The sequence below is a fragment of the Phocoena phocoena genome, chromosome 5, assembly GCF_963924675.1.
Source record: "Phocoena phocoena chromosome 5, mPhoPho1.1, whole genome shotgun sequence".
In the NCBI taxonomy this organism is placed as follows: domain Eukaryota; kingdom Metazoa; phylum Chordata; class Mammalia; order Artiodactyla; family Phocoenidae; genus Phocoena; species Phocoena phocoena.
In genome coordinates this window covers 36,657,166-36,672,246 of record NC_089223.1, presented here as the reverse complement: position 1 = coordinate 36,672,246, position 15,081 = coordinate 36,657,166, and the positions used below count along the sequence as shown (strand labels likewise).

General features: G+C 39.0%; 1 protein-coding gene across 1 annotated transcript in view; it reads left to right on the top strand.

The window, feature by feature from the left end:
• Positions 1-2,926: 2,926 nt before the first annotated feature.
• Positions 2,927-15,081, top strand: part of PTPN13 (protein tyrosine phosphatase non-receptor type 13) — a 234,395-nt gene continuing 222,240 nt past the window's right edge. The window contains exon 1 of the mRNA XM_065877905.1: positions 2,927-3,302. Coding sequence (XP_065733977.1) covers positions 3,224-3,302 — 79 coding nt within the window. The 5' untranslated portion in view covers positions 2,927-3,223. The remainder of the gene's footprint in view (positions 3,303-15,081) is intronic.

Genomic DNA, 15,081 nt, shown 5'->3' with positions numbered 1-15,081 from the left:
GTTGCTTTTCTTTCTAATAAATACATGAACTTTCTCTCAGTGGCAAACAGCGGCTGATGTTCCATGAAGGTTTTTATTCTCATGAAACTATCTCTCCCTCTCTACCTTACCACCCTGATACTTCAACCAGAACATTTAAAAACTACTTCAGAAAATGGGGGAAAGCCTGGGAAAAGGGCTCCAATCCTTCATTTCTGTCTCTAGTTCAACTTGGCTGATCTTACTGTTATTTACTTTCACCACTCTATTCCTGCTGTTGCACTTTGGTTTTACTTTGTTTCCTTCAAATGTCTTTCTTCATCTTTGCTTCTTTCATCCCACTCCCTACCCTACAAAGCCCAGTTTAAATTCTTTTCCTCCTTAATCTGACTAATCCAGCCCTTTCTACAGAACACAGACTTTCTCTCATTGACTACTGCACTCAGTGTTTGGCTGCACATTCTAACTATAATCTCAAATTGTTTCAAGAATGCTAGTTTTCTTCCTTAGGCTCTGTGGTTATCTCCTTGAGGGCAGGACCCTTATCTTAAAATTCTGCTGTGCATTTTCTATTGTTTAGCGCTGTGAGTAATCACATTCAGTGCACATTTGCAAGGCATATTTGACTGAACACATCCATCACAGATATTCATTTAGTAAATGAGATAATGAAAACTCAAGGCTTGCCAAAGGTAAACCATTACTATTAATCCCCTCATTCATCATACGTGTACAGCAGCCTCAGGGGCTAGGGTTGCAGCTCTAACTTTGCTTCAGATCTCTCCATTTTGGAACCAGCCATAAAGTTAAGTTTCACCTAGGGCTCAACATTAGGGGCCCAAGACTAAATTAACTCCCAGGTCCCCTTGTACCAGATTTACCTCATACTTCTGAGAATAAACCCAAACTTTTGAAACTCAAATGACAAGATACCATTCGCTCATGAATTCAGTAAGACTTCCTTGTAAATTGTTGTAACCCAAATCTTTTAGCTTGCAGGAGGGTCATAGCTGCTAGGACATACTTCTGCTAAGTTGTAATGTGTAGTCCTATAGAAAAATGGATGCCTTTATTTTATTCCATTTTGTCAAACATTTTACTTTTTTTTTTTAAATTTAGGATTATCTGAGCTTCAGAAGGAAAATTACAAGAATTTATACACTTTTTTTTTTTTTTTTTTTTTACAAATATGAGAATGTGAGTTTTCCTGAGGGCATTTGGGGTTTACCAAGTGTTGCCACCATACCTTTGAAGATCATTTTACAACTGTGGGAATACTCACCGAGATGTTTTCATTGACCCCGCCATTTCCAAGTCGCTATATTGCTGCAGGGAGCTGGCACAGCCCTGCTCTTTCTCTCATTCTTCTTCTCCTCACCCTTTCAAAGCCCAAATCCGCCCGGTGGGAATATGGAAACAAGGCTGGAGGCAAGGGAGGGCAAGGGGGGAGGGGTTATTTCGATTGACAGGGCAGGAGCAGGGCATTTTTCACTCTCCCTGGCACTCTGCTGGGCCACAAAGTTCTGTTTCTGAAGTTGGAAGTGTGGGGGCGGTCAGCTGCATTTTCAACTTGGCCATAAATTAAGAGCCCACCCCGCAGGGGCTAAGAACTTCGTTGCCAGGCCATCAACCTGAGCGTCTGGCAAGCCAGAAGAACGCGAAAAGCCAGGCCCGAGACTCCGGTTGTCATGGGAACCTGGGCGCCCGTCTCCCCGGCGACCTTGTCCCTAGGGAGGGGGCGGGGCTGGAGGGCTGTCGGGCCAATGAGGCCGAGGGGACGGCGGGGTCGGAGATCCGCTGTGCTCCGGGAATCCGGGGAGGGTTGATTGACATGAACTGGGCGGAGCCGGTGCGGGCGCGTGAGGTGTAGCCTGAGTGAAGCGAGTAGCTCCGGCAGCCGCGGCGCGGCGAGGGTGACACACCATGATTACATCCCCTAGAGACCGTCTTGCTGGCGAGCAGCACTGCCTGGCTTCCCGGTCCGCCTCTGCCGCCTCGGCACCGCTCGGAGCCGGCTGCAGAAGTTGAGCCGTTCCGCACCAGAGGGTTTGGCGAAGCCCTTGGAGGCGTACCGGGCAGCAGAGGGCCGGGAAGGGTGCGCGAGCGCTCGAAGGTCAGGCGGTCGGCCGGGGTCGCGGCTGGAGGGGCGTTTCGGAGGCGTGGAGGAGGAGGAGATGCTGCTCCTCTTTTCCCCCTCCCCAGGCTCCTTCTCCAGCTCCTTCGGCCCACGCTCGCAGCCGCTTGGGGAAGAAGAGGTGGAGGCTCTGGGCGCCCGCGGGGGCTGCCGGCTGCCCACCCCGACGCCGCGTTCCCGCAGCCCTCGTCCCGCGCTCCAGTAGTAGGACCGGGTCTCCGGAAGAGCGGGTAAGGACGAGAGCTGCCTTGGGCTCTGGACTGCGTGTGCGGAAAGTGCCCAACAAAGTGTACCGCGCTCGCTCTTTTCCTCCTCTCTCTGCTTTTGCCCCAGCCCCTAAAATCAACCCTGTTGCCCTGGTGGAAGGAACTTTTTTTGGTTGGAGTGTTTTGGTGTGTTAGGTGGGGGTGGGGTTACTGGGGTGGGGAGGGATGAGATGATGTTTTATTGTGAATTAGGTAGATTCACCTTCTCCGCGGAGGAAAGTCGGATTCTCGGGAATTAAACCCCACAGGGGGTAAGAGATTGTGGGGTAATAGAGAGTGACATTGCCCCATCTTGCTACTACATCTCTGCTCTGTGCGTGCTAAGGGAAGGGCTCCCAGAGTCTGTTTCTAATTTCTGTAAATGATTGTGGACATGGTGTGGTTAGAGGCCGCCGAGAAGAATGTGTATATGTAAGGGCTTGGAGAAGAGGGGGTTGGGTGGTAGGGAAGAGGGGGCAGAGGGAGAGACACTGCCTGATGCAAGCTCTTTTATTGCTTTTCTCTGAGTGGAGCTAACCACCCCTCTCCCTCTCTCCTTTACTCATTACAAGATACTGTAGTACCGAAAGCTGGAAAGCTAAAGTTTGGTAGAAGCAAGAAAGTTTTTACAAAGTTTAATTTCCCTCTGTTATGAATACACTGGAGAAGGGGGAATGGGGAGAAATATTACCACTAAAATAGGTTAACAGCAATACAGTTTTCAATGGCCTTACACATATATGATAGACACTTCCAACTAATCTCTTGGACAGCCTTGTGTCATTTTCGTTTAATTGCATCTTTGAAATAACAAACGCTGTGACTTCATGGGGAGCTGCCTGGAGCTGAGTTTACCTCTCAGAAAATGGGGCAATCGGGTTTGTTTTCAAGGCGGGGACCTAAACGAAATGTAGGACACCTGATCTGTGGGTTGAAGAGTGCAGGTAACTAATTAGAAAGATTTTAAAATTTAGATCTACAGAGTTTACTAAAGGATAGGGAAAAAATGGAAGTCGTTGTATTATGAAACAAGCGTTGGTATTTTCCCAAATTCTTGTTGGCTGGGTTGGGAGGGTCAACGTGAAAACTTGCTTCCTGTTCATTGGCTGTTTGTGTTGGTGCTATGATACAAATTATTTCTTATGTTAATATCATTAGCATTATTAATTAAGTTCATGCATGTATTGATTCAGTAAATTCGTACAGAGACGAGTTGACTGCTTTATTGTCCAATCTTAAGTTTATTATAGTTTTTTCATAATAACTTTGTATTCTAACTTTGATGTTCTAGAGGCCTTGTGGAAGTATGTGTTGGGGAGATGGTAGGATGGAAGGTGGAATTAAAAATAGAAAAAATATCTAGGGTTAGTTATTAAGAAAAGGAACTAATTTGAAGTGTGTTTCACTTTTACATGAACTTTAAAAATTTTTTTATTTATTTAATTTTTATTGGAGTATAGTTGATACAAGAACTTTTTAAAAAAATCTATTATGTAGGTTTGAATTTACATTTGTTCCACCACAACTTTTACTTGCGTGTAAAGCCTGCTGTTTTTTGGAGGGTGATTACCAGCATCTGAAAATATTTATAAATAGCTTTTCATGTCACAATAAACACACATACACAAACCATTAAAACCAGTGTCAATTGCAAAGATGGATTTTGATACTATGGTGGGATCAAAAGTTGTAAAACTTACATTATGTTTTTCTGGAGGCATGCCTCAAATGCAGGAAGTGAATGTGAGAATTGGCTAATTGTTTTTGGTAGATGATAGGTATCAATCTTGAAATGAATGGAATTTATGTGTTTTTTTATTAAGAAAAACAGGTCAAATCCTTGCTTTATTCTGCTTTTAATAAGTCAGGGATTGGATGAGGGGCATTGTAACTTCCCCTATATCAATTGAGTATGTATTTTTCCAGCTCATCTTATTACCCATTCCAAATGAGCTAGAGAAAGGGACTCCTGAGAATAAGCTGCTGCAGCTTCTTCCTCTTTTTTTTTTTAACATCTTTATTGGAGTATAATTGCTTTACAATGGTCTCTTTTTTTGACAAGAGTTCGACATTATTAAATAAACTACAAAACATTTTTTGTGGTATAATTAAATTGTAATTAATACCAATTGAAATCGAAAGGAAACACTGCCATACTCCAAGCCTGTGCATTTTAGGAGTTACTCCTGTCAACATTTTCTTATTTTGGAATATGCTTTGGGAGAAGTCTATGCCATTAATTAGAATAGAGAATTGAAGGTTTTCTCCTCGCAGGCCTCTGATGTAACCAAGTGTGACTCATTTGAGTTAATGTCCCTTTACACTGCTGGAGCCTGAAAAAGGAGAAAGGATATTGGGTCTCAGAATAGAAGGATTAGTGCTGAGGGGAAGGGTGAGGGTCTGTTGCTCTGGATTTCCAATTTTTTCCACTGTCAACTTTTCTTAATTTGAAAATTAAGATAGGTTGAACAACCCAGGAACTGGATTTAAAAAGCTTTTAATGAGTAATTAATATAGAACATCAATGATCTAAGTTAAAGTTACATAGTCACTGTAAGCATGTCACATCAAAACTGTGGTCTGTAAACTGCTCCACGAGGAGTAATCCCAGTAATCCTGTGAGTGTAGGGGGCAAAATGAAAATATCTTTAAGACCCCTGTCTTATTCTTGTTTAGTGTCAGTCACAGTGAATAAGCATCCTGTTCTATCCTGTATGAAGAATGTATGACTGTAGCTAATAGCTTGTGAGACAGTAGGAGACCAATTACTTAACTTCTTAGGATAGAAAGGCAACAACTTCTAAATGGTCTAGTGTTGAGGCTGCTGTAGATTTGAACCACAGATGAACATGTTTTCCCCCGGGTTTGCTATCAGGTGCTTAGGAAATACAGGAACTGGTTTAAGCACCTGTTTAAGCATGTTTGCCTTATCCTGTGCTCCACCACTGAATCCTGCTTTTTCTTTATTTTTCTTTGATTCCAGTATGAAAATTTATTGAAACAAACTTCCTCAGAGAGAATTCTGCTGTAGTATATAGAATGTGGACTTTACTGTCAGAGAAACATGTGTCCAAATCCTAGAGAACATCTTTAAATTTACTTTCCACATCTTTAAATAATTTAATAATATCTACTTCCCAAGGTATGTTGGGGATGAAATTAAATAATATATGCAAAAGTGGCAAGTGCAAATTGACACTCAATATTTAGTTTACTTCCTTCCTTTCTAATCTCGTTTACATAATTGAATAACATTCAATAATAGCAAAAACTTATGATTGTACACCCAAATCATTCCTGAACATGTAACACACCATAGCCCTCAGGGGTTTTGACTTGAATCTGTGTTGTTGGAAGGCCCTCTTTGCCTACCAGCAAAGAAATGTCTTTGGTTGCACACTGCATCTATACTTAACAGTTTCTTATTTTCTTTCTAGTTTAGTGATACTCTGGCTGCATGTTAGAGTCACCTGGGTAGGTTTTAAAAATCTTTATGCCCAGGACTCAATTCAGACCAATTAAACCAGAATCTTTGGGGGTAAGACCCACACATCCTTATTTTTGGAAGCGCCCTAAGAAATTACAACATGGAGCCAACTTACAAACCAGTATTCTAGTCCTCTCTAGAAGGTGAGTGTAGAAAATTTGATTCCCACAAATGCAGCAACATTTTTATGTTGTGTTTTGGTATTTTCCTCTACATAAATCACAAGAATTAAAAAAAATAAATATGTTTCAGAAGCAACTATGTATATGCCCATCTACAGGATTTTTACTATTTGAATCAGAATTTAAGGTATAAATATTTCCCTCCAGTTCCTTAGAGCTGCACATGTGGTTAAATTTAAATTAATTTAATTAGCTATCACTTAAAATTCAGTTCCTTATTCCCACTAGCCAAATTAAAAAAAAAATTTTTATTGAAGTATAGTTGATTTACAATGTTGTGTTTAATTTCTGCTCTATAACAAAATGACTCAGTTATACATATATTCTTTTTCATATTCTTTTCCGTTATTGTTTATCACAGGATATTGAATATAGTTTCCTGTGCTAAACAGTATGACCTTGTTGTTTATCCATCCTATATATAATAGTTTGCATCTGCTAATCCCAAATTCCCAGTCCTTCCCTCCCCCCACTAGCCAAATTTTAAGTGCTCAGTAGCCACTTGTGGCTAGTAGCCCCTGTTTTGAACAGCTCAGATATGGAATATTTCTATCATCACAGAAACTTCTGTATTACCTAAAGGTTTGGAAATTTGTATTACAATTTCCCATCATCTGAAATGAGGTAAATATGATATATATAGTCATTTCCTTTAGATTTATAATTTAAAATATATTATTTTTGATAGTTTTTTTTAAGTGAGGAGAAATATCACATTTTTAATGCTTTCCTCAATTCTTTGTACCTAGTTGTGAGGTTTTCCTTTTCAAAGTTAACTGAGAGGAGGAACTTGAGTGTCCTTATGTTTATCATTTATATCAGTATGCTCTGAATCCAACCAACGGCTTAATTGCTCTTGTGTACTACAACAGTTTCAGGAAATAGAGAAAGTCATCATTTCAACTTAAGTGTTGGAATTTGATTCAAGGTTTTCCTATCTGGGGAAGCTTTTTTTTTTCTTTTACAAATGGAGACTCTTAGTTGCCATATGGTACAATTGAATTTTCCAACAGAAAACCGTCTTATTGGTTTTAACTTGAACATAGAGTTGCATGAGGGACTTTATTTCTTTCCTTTTTTAAAAAAATATTTTTATTTATTTATTTATTTTTGGCTGCGTTGGGTCTTTGTTGCTGCGTGTGGGCTTTCTCTAGTTGCGGCGAGCGGGGGCTACTCTTCGTTGCAGTGCACTGGCTTCTCATCGAGATGGCTTCTCTTGTCGCGGAGCATGGGCTCCAGGCGCGCGGGCTTCAGTAGTTGTGGGACACGGGCTCAGTAGTTGTGGCTATCGGGCTCTAGAGCGCAGGCTCAGTAGTTGTGGTGCACAGACTTAGTTGCTCCGCGGCATGTAGGATCTTCCCGGACCTGGGCTCCAACCCGTGTCCCCTGTGTTGGCAGGCAGATTCTTAACCACTGCGCCACCAAGGAAGTCCTGAGACTATTTCTTCCCACAAGAAAGCATTCCCTTCAACAAAAATGAGGTTCCTAAGCAGTTTGAGATGGTTGAAAACTAACACTATGTCGTGAATTTTAATGGTGTTTGTCACTTGTTAACTACTGATGCACAGCTTCGAAGAAACTCTACATGTAGTTCATCTCAGCTGCACCACCCCCCTTAGCACCTTAAAAAAAAAAAATCAAAGTTTTCTTTATTGGTTTATTGTGTTGTGAGTAGAAACTAAAGTGGGTAGAAATGGAAACATTATTTTTAATTAAAAGCGTTCCTTCTTTTTTTCCTTATTGGTAGATTGTTCATTTCTTTTAACATAAACACATGCTTTTTTAACTACTCAGTTCAGAAAAATTTGCATCCAAGATGTTGAGAGTTATTTTGTTGAAAGGATGTCTGATGGAATGTTTTGTATTCTGTATCATTTTCATATTTTAATGCTTTTCCTCTTATTTCTCATGTAGTTGTGGAACAAAAATGAAACATTCTTGTTGAATAACTTAAATTAAGGTTAGAATGATTATATAATCTGAGAATGTGTTAAAAATATTCTAAGTTGGTGTATTTTTTTTTTTTTAGGAAGAAAGATAGAGCCTGAGAATTTTTTAAAAGAAGAGAACCCTTTTAAGAAACTTAGTTACTCTTAGAACTGCTTAAGTATTACTTAAGCACTTTCTCTAGAAAAGTGTAATTTTTAAAATAAACATTTAAACTATTAAGGGATTATTTATTTTAGGTCTTAGTGTAGTCAGATATCTCTTCTGGAAAATATAATGTTGAAGTAAAAAGAAATAATCAGTGTTTTGACACAGGAGTTTCCCTTATTTGTAATGTTTTGAATGACAAATTCATTCTCTCAATGTCTTTCATATTCTTGACTTTGCTGAGATGTAATTTCGTAGGATTATTTGAACGTAATATTGATTAAATTCATTCTTCACACAGTCTATTTTGATTTGACTCTGATGCTAGTTTCTAGAAGTGAAGGAATGAGCTTCACACGATGATTCAGATGCAACATATACCAGTTTTCTAAGTACTGTGTGAAAATTTACAAAAGCTAAAATGTATCCTGATGGCTGTACTTCATGAAAGCTGAAATAGGTATTTCATTTTTTTAAAAAAATGATCAACTATACTTCAATTAAAAAACAACTCTTAGGGACTTCCCTGGTGGTACAGTGTTTAAACTGCGAGCTCCCAGTGCAGGGGCCCTGGGTTCGATCCCTGGTCAGAAAACTAGATCCCACATGCATGCCTCAACTAAGAGTTTGCATGCCACAAATAACACCCAGTGCAACCAAATTAAATAAATAAATAAAATAAAAAACAACTCTTAGATTAGAAAAAGCAAAATAACTTATAATTTTTTAAAATATACAATAAATATAATTTAGTTTAGGAATATTCAATTATCAGATCGAAACCAGCTAAAACTATATTGTGGATATGTACCAGTCAGTTGAATTCAATCAGAACTTTGAAATTCTGGCACTGCTTTGAGGTATACAGAAATAAATAACAGATAGTATATGTGTTATTACACAGTACCTGGCAGTATTGCTGTTTTATTTGTAATTCAAGCCAACATATCCTTCAGTGTTCATAGTTATATAATTCTTACACTTACAAAGAAAAAATCTAGACTATATTATTTTCCATTATTAAAATTTAATGGGAATTTCCTTCAATTTTTAAATAAAAGAAACTATTTTAATGTTATCACATAATATATCATACTCATTATATAGCTGAAGACCAAACAGAGCTACATTTTTTTTTTTGCGTTATGCGGGCCTCTCACTGTTGTGGCCTCTCCCGTTGCAGAGCACAGGCTCTGGACGCGCAGGCTTAGCGGCCATGGCTCACTGGCCCAGCCGCTCCGCGGCATGTGGGATCTTCCCGGACCGGGGCACGAACCTGTGTCCCCTGACCGGGGCACGAACCTGTGTCCCCTGCATCGGCAGGCGGACTCTCAACCACTGCGCCACCAGAGAAGCCCCAGAGCTACATTTTAAAAATAAGATTTCATCTTAATCTTTCTCAATGTTTATGTGTGTACATCAAGACTTCATCTAACTTCAAGGGTGTTTTAAGATTGTACTGAGATTTAATTAAAAAATAGATGATATTGTCCTTCCACCTAAAGGGATATTAAAGAATCACTGTTGGTAAACCAAGCCAGTTGAGTGTTTTTCTAGTAGCCGTAATGATGAATATGGACTGATCTAACCATATTCTGATGGCCAGCCCCCTTTTTAAAAAAAATATTTTTATTTTATTTTATTTATTTATTTATTTTTGGCTGCGTTGGGTCTTCCTTGCTGCGTGCGTGCTTTCTCTAGTTGCGGCGAGCGGGAGGCTACTCTTCGTTGCGGTGCATGGGCTTCTCATCGCGTTGGCTTCTCATTGCATTGGCTTCTCTTGTTGCGGAGCACGGGCTCTGGGCACACAGGCATCCGTAGTTGTGGCTCGCGGGCTCTAGAGTGCAGGCTCAGTAGTTGTGGCGCACAGGCTTTGTTGCTCCGCGGCGTGTGGGAACTTCCCGGACCAGGGCTTGAACCCTTGTCCCCTGCATTGGCAGGCGGATTCTTAACAACTGCTGCCACCAGGGCAGCCCTGGCCAGCCCCCTTTTTAATTGTTCTGTATTCAGTAAACGTACATTGAATTCCTGTTTTCTGCCGGGGCGCTGTACTAGGCACTGGTGATACACAGAGAGGGCACATTTCCAAGATAGCAGATAAATGGATTAGTCTGTGGCCACATATATTTAATCATCTGAGTTCAAGCCAAGTAAGCCAATCTATTGACAGGATATATTGGCACAGAACAGCTGTAAAGGTAAAAATTAAATCATATGTAAAACTTTACAAACGTGGGTACTGATCTGAATATATATGAATTGTTTTAGATGCAGCTGTGCATTGTGTTGACCATTCCTCTTTGATTTAGAGACAACAGTATAGCATGGGATTTAGACCCTAGACTTTGGAGCCAGGCTGCCTGAGTTTTAATTTCTGACTCTGATATATAAGCTCTGTGACCTTGTGGAAATTTTCCCTGTGGAAAACCCTTGTGGATATTTCATCTACAAAATAAGGATAATTACCAGGCCTCTTTTATGGGATTGTTGTAAGGACTAAATGATTAATTCACTAAAACATGTAAGCAATTGGAGCAGTGCCTAATGCATACTAAGTATTTAATAAATATTAGCTATTATTATTTTTGGTATACTCTTATTTATAACAGTTTTTTATTTATTTATTTAATACCCTGGGTAAAGGTAATATATGAACTTTTTATGTTTTTTTGTTTCAAAGTTTATGGCCGTACTTTGTTTCTTGGGCTGCATGTTTCTGTTTCTTCCACTCATTACTTGGGCTTGTTGATATATGTAACCTGTGCCTAATTTTCACACACTTCGTGGAACTTGTGAAAATAAATGTCATCCTCTTCAGACTACCCTTTTTTTTGTTTTGGCCATGCTGCGTGGCTTGTGGTATCTTAGTTCCCTGACCAGGGATTGAATGTGGGCCATGGCAGTGAAAGTGCCAAGTCCTAACCACTGGACCTCCAGGGAATTCCCAAAACTACTCATTTTTAGAACCCTACACATCTCCTGTTTTGGAGTTACTTTTTAGAGCATATGGCATGTTGTTTTTGAAGATCCTTTGTAGTGGCACATCTCTTCTTTGAGAATAGATTTGATTCAATTAAATAATATATTCATGATCTAGAAAGGTGAATGATTTAGGAGGATTTAATAATTTCAATTAAAATGAAAAATGATTATAAAGTAAAAGGAGTGATTTTTAAAGTAGGACTGTAAACATGATTAGAAAGACAGTCCCAGAAATATCTCTGATAATATAGTGTTTGAGGACAAAGGTATCTATCCTCCCAAAGTGTCTATTTTGAAAGTTAACACTATCAGGTACATAAATTCTAGTATGTTTAAATGTACATTGTTCACGGTCACACAGATACATTACTTAATATTTGTGAATCTTATGTTGCTATGCCCCTAGGAGTGTTGTGTAACATAACATAAAATTGTTCTCTTTTTCTTTTAAAGGGTATGTGTTTTTGTTTTTTAATTTAATTAATTAATTAATTTTTGGCTGCATTGGATCTTTGTTGCTGCGTGCGGGCTTTTAGTTGAAGTGAGCAGGGGCTACTCTTCATTGCAGTGCGCAGGCTTCTCATTGCCGTGGCTTCTCTTGTTGCAGAACACAGGCTCTAGGAGCATGGGCTCAGTAGTTGTGGCTCGCGGGCTCTAGAGCGCAGGCTTAGTAGTTGCGGCACACGGGCTTAGTTGCTCTGCGGCATGTGGGATCTTCCCGGACCAGGGCTCGAACCCGTGTCCCCTGCATTGGCAGGAGGATTCTCAACCTCTGCGCCACCAGGGAAGCCTATAACCTAAAATTCTTTAGTAAGTTTTTGTAGACGTTTATCCTGACTGATTTTGCGCACCCTTTTAGAACCTTTAATATACTAATATACCTTATGAATCTCCAAGATGATTATGTATACAGTCGTCCCTCCATATTCTCCATGGGATTGATTCCAAGACCCCCCATGGATATAAAAGCTGTGGATACTCAAGTCCCTTATATAAAAATGGCATAGTATTTGCATATTACCTACACAAATCCTCCCATATACTTTAAATCATCTTCAAATTATTTATACTATCTAATACAGTGTAGATACTGTGTAAATCATTGTAAATACAATGCAAATAGTTGCCAGCATGCAGCAAATTCAAGTTTTGCTTTTTGGAACTTTCTGTAATTTTTTTTTTCCCAAATAATTTCCATCTGAGGTTGGTTGAATCTGTGGTTGTGGAACCTGTGGTTACAGATGGCCAACTGTTTATCATTTTAATTTATTTGACAATTTAACTATAGAATCCACAGTACATCTCTTAGCATCTTTCTTTCTTTTTTTTTTTTGCGGTATGCGGGCCTCTCACTGCTGTGGCCTCTCCTGTTACGGAGCACAGGCTCCAGACGCACAGCCTCAGCGGCCATGGCTCACGGGCCCAGACGCTCCGTGGCATGTGGGATCTTCTCAGACCAGGGCATGAACCAGTGTCCCCTGCATCGGCAGGCGGACTCTCAACCACTGTGCCACCAGGGAAGCCCTTAGCATCTTTCTTAATAGGAGCACTGATTTGGGAAATATTCTTTGTGTTTGCGCTATCCAAGACCACTGCAATGAATTATTTGTTTTGCTTCTTCCAATGAGAAGTTGCTTTGGGTTGCTAGTACAAGAGACCCTGGCATAACAATGACCTAAGAAGATAGGGATTTCCTTTCCTCTAATATAAAGTCCAGGCATACGACTCCAGAGCTGCTCTGGCTGTTTTAAGACATGGCAATGAACCCAGACATCTTTTTTTTCTTCTCTACCTCCTTACTGAATGGCTGTCATCCTCAAGATGCCCTCTTGGTTACAAAATGGCTGCTAGCATTCTATAAAAATCTCCTTCTAGTCAGAATATATGGAAGAAATGGGGGAAATGGCAAGAAAGGGTATGCCTTCCAGCTGAGTCAGATCCTTTTAAAGAATTTTCTTGAAAGTCTTACCCAATGACTTTATTATATTGGCCATCTGTACATAAAGGGATGCTGGGAATTGTAGTTTTTTGCTGGGCACTTGGCTGTCCCAAAACAAACTGAAGAGAGTAGATATTGGGGATCCAATTATTATTTTCTCCAGACTGCCTAACATCTGATCGCTGTTTGTTTCCAGGTTAATGGGATTTGGTTGTAGTACCTCTGAATAAATTATAGATCCTATGCTAGGTTTTTGGGGGGATAGGAGGCTTGGTTTTACTGACTTATCACTTGATAGCTAACACATACATTATGCTAATTAAAGTGCCTTGACCTAGAAGATAATTAAGAAACTAGATTTACTTTCTGTGGAGGCTGGTTCACAGCCATTAAGATTGTTTAGTACTTTATACTTTGCATTGTTTCATAGTTAATTCCTTGTAGTAAGTACGTATCATTCATATAATTTTTAAAAATCAGTATTTAACCTACCGTTGAAATATTAAATTATTATTAACCTTTAACAAGACAAAATTAATATATTTATGTCTGTTCTTAAATGTTTAGCTTTTGTGAAAACTAAATCTAGGTGGTGTTATAATTTATTAACATTCAAACATAAATTTGGAAGTATAGTATAGTAGAAAGAGCACAGATTTTGAATTTAGGTAGTCCTCGGTTTGCGTTTTAGCTCTTTTAGTAATTAGAGTCATTTTGGATAAGTAATTTAATCTCTCTGTGTCTGATCTGTAAAATGGAAATAATAATGTCTACCTCAGAAAGTTGCATGAGCTTTATTCCTGAGTCATTACATATATAAAATGATTGGGCACAGCCCACGGATTCAGTTTACAAGAATTCTTTACCTTTCACTTCCCTTTTCATCTATATATACTGGGCAAAACAGCAACCTAAGAAATATGATTAATTATACTGAGAAAAAAGCTTGGCTTATCTCTTCATCCTCCCAGATTTTAGCCTCTCTAGTATGTTTTGATTAGGTCACTGACTATGCTTAGGTTATCAGATGTTTTACATGTAAGATCTTTTTAGACATAGTAGCTACATATTTACTTTAAAACTAAAATTGACATCTTAAAAGAAATAAAATGGGCAAATCGGCCATGCCCCCGTGAATATGTGAAAAATGTGGAAATTGGTAGGAAAAAATACCCACAGGATTATTTGACTACAGTTAAAATAGCAACAATTATAAATATTTTATAAGTAATATAAATTAATTTTTGTTGTAATGTCTTTTGTTTCTGAGATAAACTAATTATACAGCTGTAAAGTATGTGACTGACTGCTCTGTGTTCAGAATTGTTTTCAGTATATTGAGAAATATTTTAAAATAAAAGGAAAAGGTTCCTACCAAAAAACTTAAAATCTAGGTTTAAAAAAAACACAGATAGGAAAGATAGGAAGCCATTATATATTAGAAAACAATGAATAAATGCTCTAAAATTTTGAGGAAGAAAGTGTGGCTTAGTCACAGGATTCACTTGGGTAGAGCTTGAGCTGTCTTGAAGATGTTATTAATGTCTGGGAAAGAGCATGGTGTATCACAGGGCAGAGTAAAAGATATGAGTGAGTCAATTCAGGAGAGAGGAAGTGTTAAGAAGTGCTGAAGGTGGCATGTGAAAATGAGAAGAGTAGGGGGACAGAGAAGGAAGTACCTAAAGAGTAAGAGAACTAGGAAAGTGTAATGTTAAAGATGATGCATTAGGAGAGTCTGTCAAGGAGTATGTGACCAGTAGCAACAGATGCCATAGGGAGCCAACAAAAGATGATGGAAGAAAAGTAGAAGAAAAAGAACAGTGTGATCAGTTGAGTGTTATTACCTTCAACACCATTTTACTATACTGATAAGGAGAGGAATAGGAAGGAAGTTGAAATGGAAGATGGTATTTGGTGGCAAAATAGATCAGATTCAGATGATCTGAATGATTTCATGAGTCAGAAAAAATTTCTTTGTAAAATTGAAGATGGTGAAAGAACAGATTCTATGAGATTAAGAGATTTAAAGTTCCAGAAAG